Source organism: Athene cunicularia (assembly GCF_003259725.1).
Source record: "Athene cunicularia isolate RWA chromosome 2 unlocalized genomic scaffold, athCun1 chr2_part1, whole genome shotgun sequence".
In the NCBI taxonomy this organism is placed as follows: domain Eukaryota; kingdom Metazoa; phylum Chordata; class Aves; order Strigiformes; family Strigidae; genus Athene; species Athene cunicularia.
The window spans coordinates 11,692,040-11,712,944 of NW_020799095.1; the positions used below are offsets into that span (position 1 = coordinate 11,692,040).

Here is a 20,905-nt window from a genome sequence, read left to right on the forward strand (position 1 = left end):
AGCCCATGCCACCCGACCCTTGTGCAGAGGCTGAGCAGCTCGACAAAAGTGTCTCTGAACCTTCTTGCACCACCCGTACAGCAAGGAGGAGTACCCAGGGACAGGGTAGAGGTAGTGCAGTCAGAAAAGTAAAAAATAAATACATATATGTACAGAGGTCTGGAAACCTCAGGATCCCCACATTTGGTGTTGTGCGCAGTGTTTCGGCCATTTGGACAATGTGGGAAATAGGTCTGCAAAGTTAAAACAGGGATGAGAGTTGGCTTTCACTTCCCTTTGCACAGTCATTTCTTTGACAAAGGTAATGAAAGATGCCCTCGGGTGTCTATGAAGTTAAGCTTTCACTTCAGACTCTGTGGGGGCAAACCAGAAGTAACCAGAGGCTGCCCCCCAAACCAAGGGTTTGCAGGCGGAAATTCACGAGTCGAGCTGTAGCAGTGCCTGCTCCTCAGCCCTGTGTCTCACCTTGCTTCCCAGATGCAAGGTGAGGTTAATGTCATCTTTCTAAGGGCTCTTGGTATGGTGGGAGAGTGGGGCTTTGGAAGTTGTTGTTATTGTTATAATTGTAATTATCATTATTATTTCCCTTTATATTTTTCTCAGGCAATTTACGTGCAGCTGAGAATACTTACTGTATAACTGCTAGAGTATGCAACTGAATTAGTCCAAACTGAGTTCTCAGCGGTGTGAAAACATTAGGGTACTTTCTGAATAGCTAAGATTAAAATGTAACATGGAGGTTACGTCAAAATGTCTTCTCATCAGGGCAGGGAGTATGTGTGAATATAATCAATTTACAAAAACACTGAGGATTTGTCATCTTGGCCTTTGCAGCAGAGCAGCTCCCAGTATACTAACAATTATTTTAGGGTTAAAAATTATTAATTTGACCACTCACCTAAGGAGATAGCACTGATCAGAAAAATTGCATCTTATTCAGCAAATCATTATATATTTGGAATTGCATGATTCTTTTTTAATTAAAATGTCAGTGGAAAAAGCATTTTCAGCTCCTTTACTGTAACCTTTCCACAGCCAGATGAAAGATAGGAAAGTGAACTAGGTCATACTTTGCTCTTGCATCAGTACTAAAACTAATGTTCAGTGGGATGTAGATTTCCAAATATGTTACTTGTGATACTAAGCTATGGTCTCTAAAAACACTTGAATAATTTTTGGGGAAAAAAAATGCATGTTCTGACTCTACAGTAGTGCATTTTGTACTTTTAGTTGATAATGGGTGCAAGTACAGTACCAATCACAGCAGTTTAAGTGATAACACAGTTTGGGCTAAAATGTTTTCATCACATGTGTGCAAAATGCATTACTGTTTATGGGGTTTCTGACTCAGCCCAAAGAGCAGGGTTAATACATAGAAAAGGCACTGAGGGAAAAGAGACTATAAAAAATATTCCAAATGCTGTCTTTGCAGAATCTCTTGTCAATTTTTAATTATTCCATAAATCAAAGAATGTCAAAGATCAAAATTTGGGACAAGCAAGCCTGCTAGTTAACAAGAAATGGTGTATCTGTTTAACAACAGTCTCGGTGCTTCCAAGCTCGATGGAGAAATAAGCAGTTTTTCTCAGTGGGAGTAATTTAAAGAAAGCGGGAAACAAAGATCAGTGTATCAACCCAGCCTTTCAGATCAATATTGATAATAGCACAAACAAGAATGGAGTATGCTTTTTCCCACTCAGCTCTATGCTTTCTCCGATAAACACTCTGTTTAAGCTTTGTCTACACAAGTGTATCAAGGATTGTAACTGGATGGTTCTTTTTTATAATTTGCAGAGAGTTACAATGTGACTATAGAGTCGGTGGAACAGCACTATAAATTTTCTTTTCAGTTTTAATACAGTTGGGGATTCTCAAGGTAGTAATTAATTTCATCTCTTTCATTTTCATACTGCAGTGTCTAGTAAGTGAATACGAGCTTACTGATAAGTCCTAAATTCCTCATTTTAGTGAGTGGTCTCTAGTCATGCAAACCATACCAGATGAGAGAAAGAAAGATTTCAGGAAATATATTTAATACGTGAGTCTGCTAGTGTACCATGAAAATCAAAATACTGAATAATGGTCTTAAAACTCAAGTGTCCTTCTGCAGTAGCAAAAAATGGCTTTTTCTGCTTGCAAGGTATAAGCCTATGGTGGATTGGGAACAAGCTAATAAGAAACATCTGGTATACAGACATCATTTATTTGCATCGACATCATTCCTATTGTCGTTTGGTAGTCAAATACGGTTTGGGTCCTAGCATTTTTTTAACGTGTGGTTTAATCCCTGAGTCAGTATTACATTATCTGTAAAGAGAGAGACCTGGAGATGTAAAGTCTGTGCAACAATACTTTAACAAAACTGAAATCAATTCTTCAGTTTTCTCAAAACAAACAAACAAACAAACACCCACCGGGGGGGGGGGAAATTAAAAAGGCAGTATCCTTTTTCAGTGGTTGTTTTCATTTAAATAGCTTTTCTTTGCCTCATTGCGAGGGTGGAGGCAAGAGTAGCCACTGAGTGTCTCATTTGCGTCTCTCCAATTTGTTACACTGTGCAGGGTCACATATATTGCTTTAAGGTATCATTCCTGTAAACGGTAATTTGAGAGTGCTGGCATACATTATTAATGAAACTGAGTACCTCAAATGACTGCATAGGTTAGCAGATCTTGTTCTGTCCTCACAGCTGCTGAGGCAAACCCATTGTACCTTTTCCTGTCAAAGGGAGTTGTTTCTTGCCATACCTCTACAAAGCTACAGTTATGATTTTAAAAATATTGTAAATCACTGTCAGGATTGGTTATAATGGATTATACAAGATACTGTTCTAGGTAGGAGCAACTGGTCCTGCTGAGCACTTAGCCGTGCCAAGACAGTAAGATTAGACTGAGTGGCAGGTGGGAGTCTGGGGAGCAAAGGAGTTACTTTGGGCTGCAATGGAAACACCAGATATGGCAGGTTATTCATTGGTGTTCTCCACTCAATCAAAGATCCAAGGTGGGCATTGGGATGAACAACGTCAAGTCATACTTGGCAGTTAACTTTAAGGATCATACCAGATGCACCAGACGTAGACCATGAGGATGCTAGAATACAGCAGACAGAGGCTTGACAGACCAAGGAACGATATTAGTTATTACTGTACAGTTCAAGGAGGTTGGTGTTGCTTTTGAACAGTCACTCTTAGCTATTTACTTAGTTTTTGACCAAGAAATAAAGGGTGAAATATAGACACCAGAAATAGGAACCTACCCCAGGCTTCCATGAGATTTGTCATCAGACATTTTTCTTTCATAAGAGAGCACCTGGGTTACTCTGTGCAGACAGCATCTGCTTCTTCCACATAGGAGTTTTTATTTCTGGTTCAGATTTATTTAAAACACAAGATGCCAAAGTACTTGCTGATGTGAGAAGTCCTTACTAGTCTGCCCCTCTTCTTTTTTCCCCAAGTGCTTCAAGCAGTGAGAGAAGTCTGTTGCTCTGCTTCTTTCTCAGACCATCCAACAGACAACTCTGCTGCCATCCACAGCTTCCCCAAGAATCTCCATTGCACTGTTCATAGCTTCCATGCTGGTACCAGGTTCAGAAAAACGCTGTTGAACATCCTCCTGCTGATTCTGACTCTGAGTAGCAGCAAAAATGCACAGAGGCTGCTTATCTGCACGTCTTACAAATAAAATTGCATTGATTTTATATGGAGGTCAGACTGAATATTTGTAACTACTAGAAATTATTTACAGTGAACCTTATGGTTTGTAAGAACTGAGTGTAAGTTTCCTTATTCCTCTTAGCATGATGTCTGTTTGTCTGAATTCTGTCTTTTTAAATTACTGCTGAAGGTCAAGTTTTCCTACTTTCTTTCTAGCAGTTTCACCATTAGCTGTTGGAAGGAGAGTTAAAAATTTATAAAAGCGTGGATATCACTCTCAGATTTGTAATAGAAAGAAAAAGATGATTATTGCACACTTCTATTGCCAATGATTTCTTGGGTTAAGTTTCCTGTTGAATTGGTAGAAGATTTCAAATTCTGTGCTTGCCTTATGACATGGGCAGAAAATAATACTTAACATTTAAGTAGCTTAAATAGCTGCCATGTAACACTTTGAATGCAGCAAAATTGGGAATGCCGTTGCATGTAAGGATGCCGGTTTTATTTTCTGACAAGGAGTGCCTGTAGGAGATTTGTCTTTTCTGCCAGATTGGAAACTGTTTCCTGGTTTGAATAAAGTTATGAAACTCCAAGGAGGTGGGCACCAGTGGTCACATGTGCAAGCTACTGTATATATTTAAGGAAGTGCTTTAGACTCTCTCTCCTGCTCTTCCAGTAGAACAAAGCTGCCATTACATGAGTAGTGCTAACCAGATTACATACCTAATGAAATACCAAGCCGTTTAATTCAGAAGTAACTCTTAAGGAAGCAAACCAGGGATACTGAATTTTAGAGGACATAGTCTGTGCTATGCTAAGTCTGCGTTTCATGTATAGCGGTAACCAGCAATAACAAGAAGCTACGAATCTTCACCAGAAATTTAGTGGAAAATTCTGCATCACTCTGCTGAATCTGCTGCCTCCTGCATCAGCTCCATGCTGTGTATGTGTTGCATGTGCAGAGGCAGGTGTGAGCAAAAGGGGGGCAGAATGGAGATAATAATCTCTGCTAATCCTCCACTGGCATAATGTCCATTAGGATCAGCAATGTAAATAAGAGTCAAAACCCTGCTGTCTCTCTTCCCTCAAGGTCACAGAACCAGCTCCACGTGTCCACCAGTCTATCCAAGCACAACTTCTTAATCATGAAGAAATGTAACCTGAATGTAAATCTGATCTTTTGCTGTATTGTAGACTGGTATGATACATCAGTAAGATCTTAGCTCATTCCCCAACTCCCCTTTCAGATGCCAGTAGGAGCATTGGCAAACCTGAGATGCAAGTACCCAGGCATGGCTTCAGAATTCTCCTGCTTCCCAGCATTACAGAAGAGGGATATATGTTCCTCTATAATTTGAGGTTCTCATAATTATGCTCAAACTAGACATATGAAGTAGACCATGCAAATGCTTCCTGCCTTCTTCCTTCTTTACTTTCTCCTAATCCACTCACAAGCCCTCGGAAAATTTAAGTATTTTAAGCTCCGTTAATTTCAAGTATTTCCTCTGATTTGAGCTTTTCTTTCTGGAGAACCTCTGGCAAGTGTAGCCTTAAGAAGGAACTTTCATTTAAACTGTCTGTTACTGAGCTGGCCCTCTAGCATGTTAAGTCACAGGAAGATGATGGCCACCCCTCTTGCAGCATCCTCCCAGCAGCTTTCTGCTGCCCTGAGTCTTGTTGCTGGTTGCCTTCCATGTGACTGTGGTGTGCCATGTCCCCGAGCTATACTGAGCCATACTGGTGTGAAGGCTGCATAAAGACAACAAGCTTGGAGTCTAGTCCAACATGTGGTGCTACAGATGGGTTCAACAAGCCAGTGGGAAGGGATAATGTTACAGGCAGCCACATCCAAAGCACTGTCCCCCATTGCACTCATAAATTGCACTCAGCCAGTTGGCAGATGATGTGAAACTGGGAGGAGTGGCCAGTACACCAGATGGGTCTGCTGCCATTCAGAGTGACCTAAGCAGGCTGAAGGAATGGGATAAGGAGAGTCTCTTGAAGTTCATCGGAGGGAAATGCCAAATCCTGCACTGTGGGACGAATAATAAATGCGGCAGTACAGGCTGGGTCCTTACCAGCTGGAAAGCGCTTTGCGCTGATGTACTTGGGGGTTCCTGCTGGGCAGTAAGTTGAACATGTGCCAGCAGTGTTGTCCTTGGGGCAAGGAAGGTCAATAGCATCTTGGTCTGCATTAGGAAGATCATCACCAGCAGGCTGAAGGAGGTGATCCTTCCCCTCTGCTCAGCTCTGGTAAGACATATCTGTAGTGTTGGGTCCAGTACTGGGCTCCCCAGTGCAAAAAAGCCATGGACGTACTGGAGCAAGCTCAGCAAAGGTCCACAAAGATGATGAAGGGACTGGAGCATCTGTTCTGTGAGGAGAGGCTGAGAGAGCTGAGATTGTTCAGCCTGGAGAAGAGAAGGCTCAAGGTGGGCTCTTGCCAATGTGTATAAATACCTGATCCCCCATCAGGTAGAAGACAGAGCCAGACTCTTCTCAGTGGTGCCCAGTGACAGGACAGGAGGCAATGAGCATAAATAGAATTCGTCTGAAGACAATAAATTAATGTTTTCTTTTCACTGTGAGGGTGACCAAGCATTTGTACAGGTTGCCCAAAAAGGTGGAATCTCTATCCTTGGAGATACTCAAAAGCCATCTGGACATGCTCCTGGGCACCTGGCTTTAGGTGGCCCTGCTTGAGCAGGGGGGTTGGAGCAGATGACCTTCAGAGGTCCCTTCCAACCTCAGCCATTCTGGAATTCTGTGAAATATTTACTACACTTTAATAATCTTACACAGTTACACAAATAGCTGCACTTCCCTCTCTCCCCTCAGAGTGAATCTCAGATCTCTGTGTTATATCTTCACAGAGAGATTTTTCAGAAGGAAATGTACCATATACCAGATCTCCATTAATTCTGAGTCATGGGAACACTTATTTTGAAAGGTTTGTATTTTGCCCTGTTTAAAAGTTCTCTTTAGTTTACAATTACTTTTTTGTTGCCATTACAATTGGTTTGGTTTTTGCTCACATTGAAAACATGTTTATTTTATCAAAACAAATGTCATTGTGGGAAAAGAATCAAGCATTTCCAGCATTTTTCATAGCAGTAATATTTGATTTCACTTGTTGAGTGTTTGGTAAACTACTTCAGAAGAGAAAATGTCATTCTAACATGTGCACATACACACACATGTATATTTGAATACCCACATATTTTTCCCTAAATTCAGGCTATATTAAATGTCCCTGTGGAACATGCCCAGGTTCAGGTACGATCAGTACAGCTTGGGCTATCTGTTGCTGGTGCTTCTCCAACCACACCTGTGGAGCTGTTTTGAAACAAACGATGTCTCAGTAAATATTTCTTATTACCAAGTCCTTGAGTCACCCTGCAACCTGGCATCTCATCTTCAGTATACATGTATATCAGACTTTTTGTGAAACAGAACAGAGAAATATATTGTGTGTCTTGCTGTTATTTTATTTTTTCACATCAAAGGCTTTGAGATAAAAATATATACATTGATTTTTCTGAGGCAGTATTTCACTCAGGAGAGAACAATCATGTTCTAACTTTGCGCTCTTGACCAGTAGATGCTGAAACATTCTGAAAAGTCAAAGATATTATGACTATGTCTAAATAAGTCTGTAACAGAGTATGCACCTTTTATTCAGGAAATTCAGTGCATTCTGAAGTATGGTAGACAAGATCTGGTAGTGGATTTTAGTATAATATTTTAATATCAAATGTATCATATTATTTTATATCAAGTTTACATGCCGCATCCTCTTTTTCTTTACAGGGTATATACCCAGTTACTTAGACAAGGATGAGCTATGTGTAGTATGTGGGGACAAAGCCACCGGATATCACTATCGCTGCATCACTTGCGAAGGTTGCAAGGTAAATGGCACAGTGGGAAAGTGGGAATCAGAAATAGCTCTCCAGCTCCTCCATTATACAGACCTGAACTGTGCTGTCAAATAAAACAGATTAGAAGCGAATAAGAACATCCAGTACTGATGATAAGCCGTATCTGGCTATGCCTCTGCTCTCCATATGCATAAGGAATATAGTTGATTTTTGCAGTGTTTGCTTCTGAAAAGCAAGAAATTTAGATATTTTTTTTTGTTGTTAACTGTTAGCTCTTACATTTCCGTTTTTTAATGTTTCTTTGGCCATGTTCTCAGCCAGTGTATATCGGCATACTCCAGTGAAGCTATTTATGCAATAGCTGAGATTCTGCCTATGGCCATGAAGAGTCTGTAGCGATTAACAGTGTTTCAGTTCCTCTTATTGTCACTGTGAAGAAGCAAAAATCAAAATCCCTTCCACATGCTCATAGAATAGTAACATCCATCACTTTGGGAAGCATTGACACCCAGTTAAGACAGTTTAAAAAAGATTTTGACTTCTTTAACTTAAGCATATTGAAATGTGCTTTCAGCTCTAAATTGCATCTCTAAAGTTACATGCAAAATTAAAAAATAGATTGCTTTGGGCAAGTAAATTTAAAAAAAAAAAAAAGAGTAACACAATCAGGCACATCTTACATGATTTCACTGCCATAAATTTGCCTGAATAGCTTGAGATCCTGTAAGAAAGCTATTCTTCCCTGCAGAAAATAAAAAAAAAAAGATTGTTTTTCTAAACAAATGGGACCACACATGTCATGGACTAGTGTAATGGGACTAAGCCAACAAAATCGTATTCTGTTCAGCCCCAAAGTCTGGAATATTTGGATCTGAGATTTTGGGTTTGGATTGGCTTTAGATCCCCACATCACAGTAACCCTTGTGTTGAAGTAGTTCTTTCAGTTGTACAGAATTGCCCTAAGTTACATTTATGAAATGCACGAAGACCTAAATATCCTATGTATATCAGATTTGTGGTGATATTCATAATGATTTTATACACATACGTACATAATATGTATGAAAAATATTTATATCTGAAAAAGAACTGTGGAACTCAGCAGTTGATCCTTACACATCTGCATCCCATATACCAGATGATAACAATACATAGAATGTATGAATATGACTTAATTCAGATAGGATGAGAAGTAAACAACACTGTGGCATGAAATATCTTTTGCTCCCAGCTGAACAGCTATATCTCTTGCCAGCTTTTGTACTGGTTTTGTTACTCCAACTGAAGTATTTCTTCTTATTCCTACCAGCCATTTTAAATATATAGCATACAAAATCCACTTTTATCTTCTGTCTGATGTACAATTTAAAACAATGCTTATGTGCACAAGGAACTGAGCTAATGTTTTTCAAAAAGTCATTCATTTCTTTCTCCTCCTTATAGTTGGCTTACAAACTGACTGTTTTGCTTTGCTTTGGTTTGGTTTGTTCTGATTTGTTGTTGTTCTTCCAAATTATTCATTGTACAGGATTTGATTTTTTGTGTGGACAATTTCAACCCATGCTTTGGAGGATCTGCATATACACTTCAAGTTGTGTGATTTATCACCAAAGTTACATGTAATCAATTAATTTGATATATACTGGTTGTTTACACTCAAAATCATTTTTATTTTGTAACATTAATCAGGGCTGACAGCCAAAAATATGCTTTGGCAAGTGCTTTCATGATCAAAGCATCCTCACATGTAATGTCTGAAAACTAAATTGTAAGGAATTTAAACACAAATAAACAAACAGTGAGTTCTGACCTCACTGAAATGTTTCTCCGGACTGTACCCATTGCATCTGTTGCCATATAGGTGCATAGTAAACTAATTTAGGAAAAGAGTAGTTGCCTTAGAATAAAATGTGCTTTCTTTTATGGATTAAAATAACACTTCTGTGACTGTTTGGACAAATAGAGAGAGCAGCTTCCTTATCACATTGTATCTAGAGATGATCAAAGAGGTTTTTTGCAAAAAGTTTTTGAGAAGTGCAAAGAAATGGGAAGATGAAATGTGCTGATCCCAACACAGGTGGTGATGGAGCCTTGCCATTGTAAAGCTAGACTGATGTTAAGTCCCATGCAAGGTTTGGAAAACAGAAATTCAGCACCACTTCATGAGATTCATCAGAGATTTTTTCCATCTTTTGCTGTAACTAGAGATCCTGTGTCCCTGATGTCCAGAGCCATCTTTGATCTTCAGGGAGGAGGGAGGACAGGTCTTGTCTCTAGGAATTCATCACAGAGTTCAGAGTGGATCCAGATTCACTTGTTGGGTAGATAAGAGTTTGAGACCTGATCCAAACCCCACATAAGGACATCTTGCCTGTGATTTCTTGGATTTTGCCTCAACCCCACAGGTCCCAGTCTCACAAAAGCTCACACACATGCTTTATGCAACTCAGTTTAATTGAGATTTCAGGTCTTATCATTATTATGGAAGAAGGAGTTGTACTCTCAGCTGGATCTTGTAAGATAAAACTCTAATGAGGACAAGGCTCTTTATTGTCTTCACTGGAGTTAGGAGCTCAAGCTGAAATACAGACTTAACTGTATGTCTCAGCTCAACATTCTGTATTGAAAGAAATTACACACTGCTATAAGCTTTTACTGGATGTTATTTAACATAATTAAAAACAGACCTTTCACCTAGTGAAGAGACTATTCATTAGATAAAATGAAAAAAAAAAAAAAAAAAAGGCTATTCATTAGGTAAAATCTCACTTGAATTTTGCCATTGTTTTCACTGAAACCAAAGCCATTTTCAGTGGCCTCAGTCAAACAGAACTAGAGTCTCAGCATGTTCTCTATGTCAAGGTGGTCCCAAGCTGCATTGCTCTGTGTAGATGGTCTCAAACAACGGTGAAACTTGAAATTAAAGTCTAAATTCCTCGCTTTACAGCCTATCATGTCCATATTTTGCAGTCTTGGAAGTTTACCCAGCTCTTGCGGAAGACAATGAGAAAAGTCATGTTGAAATTAGTACTAGGATTAGGTCCATAATGTTCAGAGATAAGTTGTATCTGATTTCTTTACCTAAGGCCAGAGTCTGTAGGATGTATAAATCAGTGAATTCAGTGGAGCTACATTAGTTCACATGAGTTTAGGATCTGACTTCAAATCTATGTTGCAATTGGCAATAGATATATTAGATAGATAGATATAGATATATAGATAGATATAGATAGATAGATAGATAGATAGATAGATAGATAGATAGATAGATAGATAGATAGATAGAATAGATTTATATGTACAAGGATCTTTATTGGTGATGTTTGTTTTGAATACAGAGGTCTGTGGTAAATACAAATTAAATCCTCTTCTCAGAAAACAAATAATTATGGATCCATTATTTAGAACCAAACTCAAAGACTGTGTAAATTTTGTTTGCAAAATTCTTAATCTTGCACAGATTTGGTTGGTTGGTTATTTGGCTGTGATGGAAAGAAAAGAGTAGAACTGTTTGTTCTTAATCCTTTAGTAGCACATACAGACCATCATTCTTAATATTTGCAGAAGCTGCTCTTTAATCAAAAGTATGTATGTGCCTCTTAATATCCCTCAAAATGATTATGTAATTCAGAAAGGGGCTCAAATAAACTCTCCAGTTCAAATACAAAAAAAAAATTAACACACACAAACGTAAGACTTCAAGAAGACGTAGACAGTATTTGTCCCTCCAAGACAGCATTGCTTAGACTTTTACCTGCCTAAGATATTTCTGTATTTTTCACTTTTAGGGGGGAAATGTTTCATGAAACTCCAAAAAGAAATGCCATACGCTACAAAACCAGTTTGTTCTTTTTCTCTTTGAGAGTTTCATGGAATTAAGTATGTTATCTTGCTTACTTAGGTACATTCCTACCAAACCAAAGTGGCTTCAAGTTTGAAAAAAAATGCACAATGCTAATGCTTTCCAATGCATTTATTTGTTGCACTTAGGGTTTTTTTAGAAGAACCATTCAGAAAAACCTCCATCCAACCTATTCCTGTAAATATGAAGGAAAATGTGTGATAGACAAAGTAACAAGAAATCAGTGCCAGGAATGTCGTTTCAAAAAATGTATCTTTGTTGGCATGGCAACAGATTGTAAGTATATTTTTCTGGTTTTCTTTCTTTTATCTTTTTTTAAAAAAATGTGTGTGTTTGCTTAAAGTATGTTGATGGGTGAAAATAGTTAAAGTAGAGCAGAACTACCAGCACTTTTTTTTCTTTTTTTTTTTTTAATAACTTGTACTGGGGAATTAGGCTCGTTGCATCAAACCTCTTTCATGGGACTGTAATTTTGTGTTTATCCTTCACCAGACTGCACCTTCTCCTGGCCTTACCAGGCTGAGTAACAGTAGGAATGTTCACTCTTCAAAGGAGAGGAGGGAGAAATGCATCTGGACGGACACTTTGCTTGAGAAAAAAACATCTTGTTTAGAAAATTCTGGAGGATGTGAAATTGAATGTCGTTGTATGAGTCATCCTGCAGTTGTTTGTTTTATTTTTAGCCCTGAAGAAGTTATCTACTGCAAAGAGTTCGACTCTCATTCTAAAGAACTAGAAAATATGGCTGTAAGATTAACCCTTAGGGGTCTTCTTTTCTTGCCATTGCAAAGAGATTTACACCAATAAGTTTGATTAGTGAAAATGGAAGTCATGTAAATCCCCCATGCATTCATTAATGTTAATGGTTGTTGCCAGCATAATCTTCTGCAGAAGAACTGACAGAAAAACAGGCCAAAATAAACAGAAAAATATTCTAACTTATCATTGATAATGTAATGTATAACAGTCCCTTCTGTCTGGAGGGAGATAGAAGAAATGACACAATTTCATTTTAGCCAGGTGGACCTTCCAGAGGGGGCGCTGGGTAACCCTGAGTCACCAGTTTGCCTCCAGCCCAGTCTAATGCAGCAAACAGTGGCGAGCATGGGCCGGGTAGCAGCTGTGCAGAGTAAGAAGTTTCTCTGAGTCTGGTTCTGACCAGCCCAGGCTGTTACCATAAAGCTGCTGTGGCCTTTGAGGGCTGCACCTATGTACACGCCAAAGGAGCTGTCACTGAGCGCGGCAGACGGGCCAGCTATCCCCCAACCCGAGAAGGTTAGGATAGTCTGACTTAAAATGTGTGAACAGAAGTGCATAAGCAGGGCTTTCGTTGATCCAATTTTGTCTGGATCAGAAGGGTCCTCCTCTGCTAAAGCAGGTCAGTCTGTTTAAATGGCCTGTTCACATTTGCATGGGTAACAGGATAAAACCTTCAGTGGTGGTCAGAGATGTGCAGCCCTGGGGCCTGTGTGTCTGGTATCACTGGAAGTAGCGAGGCACTAGGGAGAGCCCTACAGAACCATTTGTAGGGCTTAAGGAAAGAGCTGAAGGCAAATTTTTTCTGATTGTGAGGTACAACAGGCAATTGAGCCTCCTGTGAGTAAGTACTCCCACTTTCTTAAATCCACATTACCTTCTGCAAGCTTACAAGAATACATTCTACACAACTGAAAGCAGTAACTGAACCGTGATGATAGTACTTTAAGGAAAACAAAAGTGCATCTTTCCCAACATGAGTTACTCCAAAGTCCTTTATAGGAGCAATTTTAGATACTTTTACTAGTACTTTTAGATACTTTTTTTACTGGTGGAATAAGTCACTGAAGGCAATGGCAGTGTACAAAACATTACCAGAAGTGTAAGGCGTTCTTTGCAATACAGGCTTCTGGGAAAATGAAGTTGGGGGGAGAAGTGAGAACTGTGTCAACTGCGGGTCTTACCAAAGTACTTCTTTACTGATTAGATAAGGTGTCTGTAATCAGTTAGCACCTCAGGCCCAGAAAAGACCAATGTTCAGACAGCCTTAAGAGCTTCCTGCCATTTTTGTATGCTTTTCCGCTGATAGTGGTGTTGGATGACAGCAAGCGGTTGGCAAAGAGGAAGCTGATAGAAGAAAATCGAGAGAAGAGACGTCGGGAAGAGCTGCAGAAAACCATTGGGCACAAACCAGAGCCAACAGATGAAGAATGGGAGCTCATCAAGATTGTTACTGAAGCACACGTGGCCACCAATGCACAAGGAAGCCACTGGAAGCAGAAAAGGAAATTTCTGGTAAGGACTGTAGCCTTTTACACTGCTCTTGGAGTCACATTCCTTTCTTTCTTCTGGGGTCCTTTCTCAACATTACAACCCCAAAGAGCATATATCTGCCAGTGTATTGACATTTATGAAAAATGGATGATTTTTATAGTTACTACTTGCTTATTCTTGCCTAAAGCTCAGTGTTTGATCAGACCATGTATTTCAAAAGATAAACAGTGTTGCTAAGTTAAGTCTTACCTAGCTGGATACTTTTAATGTGCTGTGATAAGTAGAAAAAATTTTTCACTCCTGATTAACAACAGTAGCAGTCTGTAATGCATACCATATCTCTTTCTATATATCTAGGGATAGTTGTCTTTATTGGGGACTAGCATACAACATATTGTAAGTATTAAAACAACGTCAAGTTTTAGGTGAAAGCTGATATATTTTATTAATAACTTGTGGGTTTTGCTTCCTTGTTCCAAAATGAACACATTAATTAAAATAAATTTGGCAAAGAATAATGAATTTTAGTGAAAGCAGGATGATGCACTGGGATTGCAGACTACAATATGACTTAAGTCTTCAGCCTATAAGTAAGGATCAGAAAAAAAATTAGGATTTGTGTTGCTCAGCCTTAGAAAGGGATTCATTTGATTTTTCTAAATCAATTTTTAAAGGAATAAGTGCAGAATGCAAACTGCTTATACAGCACAAAAGAGGGATTATAGACTGATTCAGGAATACACAGGGGTCTTTAACAGTCTGTGTATACCAAATCAGATAGAGAATATTAATTTTTTGCATGCCTAGGCTCCTGCTGCCTAGTTCACTAAGGGAGTCTTGACCCACTGTTAAATTGCTAAGAGAAATTATATATTCAAACCAGCTGACCCCTTTTATAACGTTTTGTTAATTCCAGTGGCACTGTCTGAATTTCTATATGAATGGCTGCATGTGCATAGTAGCGTGTAGTCAGGAAACCATAGCCAGTGATTGCTGGCAAGAAGCAGCAGAGCACTTTGCAGTAGTGTTGCACACCAGGGTTTGCAGAGCTGGTTTTAGCAGACCAAGAAGTAGCTGCAGTGGTGTTATTTGGTTGCTTAGGCAGGAGTGCTGTTCTTTGGGTATTGCTTGGTTTGGGATAAAGCATGGGGAGCTTGAGCTTGGGGATGGGGATGAGTACGCTGGGACATGTAAAATGTGGTCACTGAGGGACTTCAGGCTCTGGAGACAGTCATAGCTGTCAAGAGGGGGAGCCTCCACCAAAGCGTGGCCAAATGCAGGTCATGAGGTGATGTAATGATAGGGCTGTTGGGAGAGGGGAGGGATGGGGCAGAGGCAGGGGTGGCAGCTGTGATGAGCAGTTCAGAAACCAGCTCTGACTTCCGCAGCTGGTTCCTAGGTCGGACCAAACTGCTTTTGGTGCAGCCCTTGCTGCAGGACCTCCTGGTTCCTTGCAGTGCATATATGCTGAAGCCCAGTGATTTCAAGGCAAGCTTACAAAACTCACTGACGCCTTGCAGTGAGTGCAGAAGGGAAAGTCCAGGATGGCATGCCAGCCCCAGGTGGAGAGCTTTGAAAGCCCCTGCCACAAGCTGTTGAATAACAAGAGGAGCTGACCACACGTCCCAGGAGCTGTGGGTTAGTCCTTAGGCAGCTGAGATTTCCAACAGGAGGAGCTTCTTTGAGGTCTGGACCTCTTTCCCTGTTGAGGTGAGTTAGGTGGCAAGGGCTCTCCAGTTGCACGCCCTTCTGGAGTGTGTTAGCTTTACCTAATGAACTTGACTTCTTTTGCCTTTTCCCAAGAAAATGTTGTGTTCTTTCTTCTTCTCCCTAACAATATTACGCGTGGGTTTAAGCATTTGGTCTTCTTGTTTGGAAATGATGAAGGTTGTTTATCATGATCACAGAGACAATGTGGTTTAGTTTCCCAAGGTTCAGGAAGGGAGGGAGCCCAGAACTGGGATTACTTGAGTTTGTAGTAGGAACCATCAGATAATTGAGCCCAGTCCTCTTCATTGTTCCTTTACAATTGCTGCTTGCTTTATTAATGCATTGCCGAGCTTTTTCTTGAAAGAAGTTAGATTTGGATTCAGATTGGGGAGAGAGCTGTGGAAGGATCTTTTATGATGTGTTGCTTTAAAAAAACTGCTGACCACAAGTTTTTATTAAACTGCTGACCACAAGTTTTTATTATCAACAGCACTTTCAGCACTTCCCCACCACTTTATAAATGTTATAAAGTCCATCAGTCATAAAGGCCGCCTTCTCTGGGTTTTATCCATTTTTTGACTCTCTAATGTGAACAAAATGGAACCTCTGCATGGTGGTTGGCAGGTCTTTTACAACCACAAAGCCACACTTTAGAGAACAGAACAGCTTTGATATGCCTGTTTTTAAAATACACAGTAGCACTGACAAGCTGTCATAAAATCAGGTGAACAAGTTGAAGTGTGGTTGGAATAAAAAAAACACTTATCGCAGATTCTGCTTGAAGCTATTTCATTGTATATCCCTATTGAAAACCTCAAAATATGAATTTTTTTTTTCTCTTTTGGAGAAGCCTTGGGCTGAAGTCGTGCAGAAGGTAAAGAAGTCGCTTTATCCAGACTAGCTTTTTGTTAGTCCATTCTTAGTCATCAGTTGTTTCAGCCTAGTTTTGGAAACAGGCCTTGGCAGTTGCCTGGAGCTCTGTGGTACCAGGCAATCTGTTCTGGGGAGGATTTCAGAACTTCGAGTAGGTGATAGTGCCCGATTCTGCAAAGCTCTCAGCATCTTCTCCAGGGTAACAAGTCACCTCAGCTTCCTTCACTTTGAGAGAAACTTGAGTGTTCTCAGCACCTGTAGGAAAACAGAACATGCCTATATTTTTAAGCAAAAAATGCACACACCACACCCACAAAATATTCAGATACAGGCACAAGGAAGAAACTGCATGTGCCCAGAAATGCAGCTGCCCACACAGGATGGGTAGCAGCATGCCAGTCACCCATTTCTCTGTGCAGTCACCTCTTTCACAAATGCCTTACAAGCAAATTCACATTTTGTGGCGTAATGGGCTTTACTTATAAAGTGAATAGTATTATTTTAGCATATCTTTCATCACCAAGCAGGACTTTTTAGAGTATAAAATATTTGCTCTGAGATAGATTGTTCCTTTAAATATATTTGTTTATATCCTTAGCCTGAAGATATTGGGCAGGCACCAATAGTTAATGCCCCAGAAGGTGGGAAAGTGGATTTAGAAGCCTTCAGCCAGTTTACAAAAATTATCACACCAGCGATTACAAGAGTGGTGGATTTTGCCAAAAAGTTGCCTATGTTTTGTGAGGTAAGAAGACTTCCTCATTTTATGCCTGTTGTTAAAAACTATTCAAAATACTCCTGGCATGGAACTAAAAAAATCACTATGTTTAAAATCAGAAAAAAATAGAGAATCGAAAATAGATGGAACTAGAATCATCTGGATTTTTATGAGTTTTCTTTTTCTTGTGATTACTGAAATCCTGATTTTGTTTTATCTAGAAGTCATCATTGTTCTTTAGGAACTCTACTGTGTCTTTAGAGGGGGCCTTGAACAAAGCAAATGAACAAAAAAAGACTGTCTAGAAGCATCTTTGATATGTTTAATCAGATCTTCCAGCACACAGTTCCCTCTGTGCTTTCTGGCTCCTTGGTGGGTACAGTATTGTGGAGTTGGGTCTATGCAGTAATAAATTCTTCAAATTCAGGAAAGCATCCCTATCCAGGAATGGCATTTGCCTTAATGGGGTTCCCTTGGCATGCTTTTCGTGAATGGGGATGTGGTGCATAAAAGAGTCTGTAAAAGTAATGTGTTGTCATTCCAGATAGATACTCACATGTAAATATACCATAAATAGACTCAAATAGGTTGCACATTAGGAATACAGAGGCCCTAGTCTGATCTCATTTACACTGAGGTATCATTTTTATTGGAGGACCAGATGCAATGGCTGATGATATTTTTTCCTGACTTAAATGTTATCAGAACTTCAGCCTGAAATAATATTTCAGTCTTAATAATTTTAAGTCTTGTGAGTCCTTTAGGATCCACAATCATGGGAGTTTTAATATGGAAATATCCCAAATCCAGCATGGAAGGATGCCTGCCTGCTCACCCACACTGCAGAGCAACACTTGACTCTGCTGGTGAAATGCCAAGTGAATGACATTCAAAATGGGAGTGATCACAGTCAATGAGTTCATCAGGCTCCCCAACTCAAGAACAGTGTTTCCTCCTAAGAACTAAATATCAGTCGGGAGGGAGTTTAAGGCAGCCATAGCATTTTACTCTCTGTGGCTGGCAGCTTTTCTAAGGTCAGTCAAGGAGAGCTATTTATATCCTCTGGTGCCTACAGAACAAGAGGTAAATATCAAAAGTTGGCATAGTGTAAATAGCTCTCCCTGGCTAACCTCAGCATTGACTCCATCAGCCAAGAAAGCATGGCATAGTGGCCAAGCATGAAGATTTTAAAATACAAGGAATGTGTCCATAGATCAGGAGGCCCCTGCAGCATTCAGTGTCTGAGAGAATCTGTCTCCTCTGATTTGGCATTTGTTGGCGGGAAGTTGCAGTGACACACCAAGGTGGTCTTTTTAATTAAGAAAGCTTTGCCAGTCGCACACAGACTGCAGTGCCCATCTGACATCTCCTACCCCTCTTGGCTACCGTGGGCCCACTTGTGTTGGAGCCAGGTAGGAAGCATGGATGAAGAAGTCAAGGCATCATTGGCCATGACCTCTGTAGGTTATGCAGCTCAGCTAGGATAGGCTTCGATTAGAGCTGAGCCACTGTGTAAACCTGACACCTGTAGACAGCAGGGTCTGATGGCAGAGTGAGGGACAGCTCCTCGTGAACGCAAAGGAATAGGACAGCTGTCCTCTGAGTTGTCATATAGCTCCTGCTGTAGCATAAAGAAAATGACAGATATTTGCTCCTTTTTGAAGGGACACCGTCCCTTTAACTTTATTGCAGTTACATTTTTTAGTCCGTATCTTTTTCTTAGAAGCAACACTGTGTGGGTTGTGGATTTGCTTATGAGAAGAAGGCCTCCTTTCTCCCATAGGACCTGCAGAGCATTTAAACATCATCTCAGTTCTTAATTTCCAGAGGCTCAGGCTGAGAGCATAGTAAATCTCTGTGAAGAAGGGGCATGGCAAGGAACATGCATGGCCTCTTACATGTTTGTGGCTGCTTCTTTCTCTCTTTGGACACATGCACAAGCCAGCAAAGCGTTGTGAGTGCCTGGCTTAGTTTGTGTGCATCCATTGGCCCATGCCTCAAAGCAAGAATCTAATCCCAGAGTACTCAAAGTATAAGAAAAACTTCATTTACTTCTCAGCACTTCTCCTGTTGTTTCCTTCTTGCATTTCCTTCTGATTAGAAGATGAAGGCTGAGGAGCATTTAATCAATTTGATGTGAGTTCAAGCATCACAGGCATCAGTGGTTCCACGCTGGGTGAAGCTGTGCAAACACCCTTCTAGGTAGCTCAGCTCAGCTCAGTTCCATGGTGAGGCATTACATGTGTGCTGGCTGCTGGTACGTCCTGCAAAGGTGAGCACCTCAGGTTTCTGCCTTTTGCTTTTTCTCTCTGCGGAGAGAGAAGGAAAGGACAACATGGCAGATAACCAGCCACATTTGTTGACACCACTCCTGGAGGGTGCTCTGGTAGCAATGCTCACGTGATGAGCACAGGTAGCACTGAAACCTGCATAGCTGGAGCAGAACTGATGTTCAAGCCCTCTGTCTTTGGTACCTGCTGCCACTAGCAGATAAGACCTGAGGCTTGGCATCCGTGAAATAGGTGTCCTGTCTATCCTTCAGTGTTAGGAAAGCATGTGAAGGATGGGCATAGTCAGATCACCGCTACCATAAAGAAGTTTTAAGACGGTTCAAGTAGGAAGAGAAATTCTCATTGGTTTAATGGCTCACTAATAAAACAGATGAAGCATCATGAAATATCTTCCCTACTGTTACCTGTCTTTTCCACCATTCTTTCTTCTCCTTAGTCTTTTTTTCTTCATTTCTCTTCTCACTTCTCCCTTACTTTCTTTCATGTCTTTTTTCTGTGGTTACCTATGCCAGTATCTCTTGATGGTTGCTCTCACACATATTTTTTTCCTTTTCATTTTCCTTTTTCTTTTCCTCTTCCTTTGTGAAAAGATAGATGTTGAACACTTTCAATTGCTCTCACAGTGAGAGGAATAAGTTCCTTGGTTGTGGATTTTGAGTCTGTCAATGAAAAAGGTTTAGCCTTAGGAATGCTGGCTACATCTTAAAACCATAAGACTGATTTTTATAATTTATGATTCATGCAGCAAGAAGTCAATATGACACATACAGGTTAGAGTTCCATAGCATAAAAATACATCACTAGCAATGACATGCTCTGCTTGTGATCAACAGCCCTGTCTTGGCAGATTTCTAATATAAATGGTCTTTCTGGACAGTTTTTTCTTCTTTCTGATGCCTGCCTCTGAAGAAGCAAGCAGTCTGCTCAAGGATGATTTTGGACCTTGGAGGTCTAACTCTAACATCTACATTTTGGCAGAATGTAAACAAGAATCGTTATCACTCACTATATATGTCATTATAAATATCATAACTTAGCTGAGATTACACATGAAATGAATACCTAAATGCATGTGTTAGAGCAAAACCATGAATGGTGACAATCAGGTTTGACAGGAAGAATCTTCTATGTAAGACCCACACGTAGACCAACAAAGCAAACATGAGAGTTACGTGGCACCATCAGAAATTACTCTAGACTGCACTGGAAAGTGCATGTTTGTTACTTCCCTCAGAAGGCCAGTTACTACAAAGGGTGATGACTGTAGTACTGATGCCTACCACTCAGACAATCAGTCCAGTGGCTCGGTCCTACAATGGCTTGAGACCACTGATAATTAAAAGCAAGGATGTCTTTGCAGAACTAAGGTCAGTATCTATCCACCGTAAGAGTCTGCAACAGTATCCTCATGTGATCTACTTTTGTTCTCATGATCACATAAATTAGGAGTCATAGTGAGGGAGTCAGTGAAGTCACACAAAGTAAGACTAGTAGGAGATCAGAGGCCATTAGATGTCAGTACATCAAATCTGTCAAACTAAGAGCTCAGTTTTAGTTTTCAACTGAGGAATACTACTAATCCCCTCTGTTAATCAGTGCCAGACTCCGACAATCTAAAAAGCTAGAAAAGTATGTTGACATACATCCTTTCTGCTTAGAGCATGCTGA

The 20,905-nt window shown here is 40.1% G+C and overlaps 1 protein-coding gene across 6 annotated transcripts in view; it reads left to right on the plus strand.

Moving 5' to 3' along the window:
• Nucleotides 1–20,905, plus strand: part of THRB (thyroid hormone receptor beta) — a 125,878-nt gene that overhangs the window by 100,348 nt on the left and 4,625 nt on the right. For 5 of the 6 annotated variants that reach the window (XM_026841622.1, XM_026841621.1, XM_026841623.1 and 2 more), the window contains 4 exons: nucleotides 7,463–7,563; nucleotides 11,524–11,671; nucleotides 13,461–13,666; nucleotides 16,827–16,973. In XM_026841622.1, coding sequence (XP_026697423.1) covers nucleotides 7,463–7,563; nucleotides 11,524–11,671; nucleotides 13,461–13,666; nucleotides 16,827–16,973 — 602 coding nt within the window. The remainder of the gene's footprint in view (nucleotides 1–7,462; nucleotides 7,564–11,523; nucleotides 11,672–13,460; nucleotides 13,667–16,826; nucleotides 16,974–20,905) is intronic. The other variant, XM_026841620.1, reaches the window with a different exon arrangement.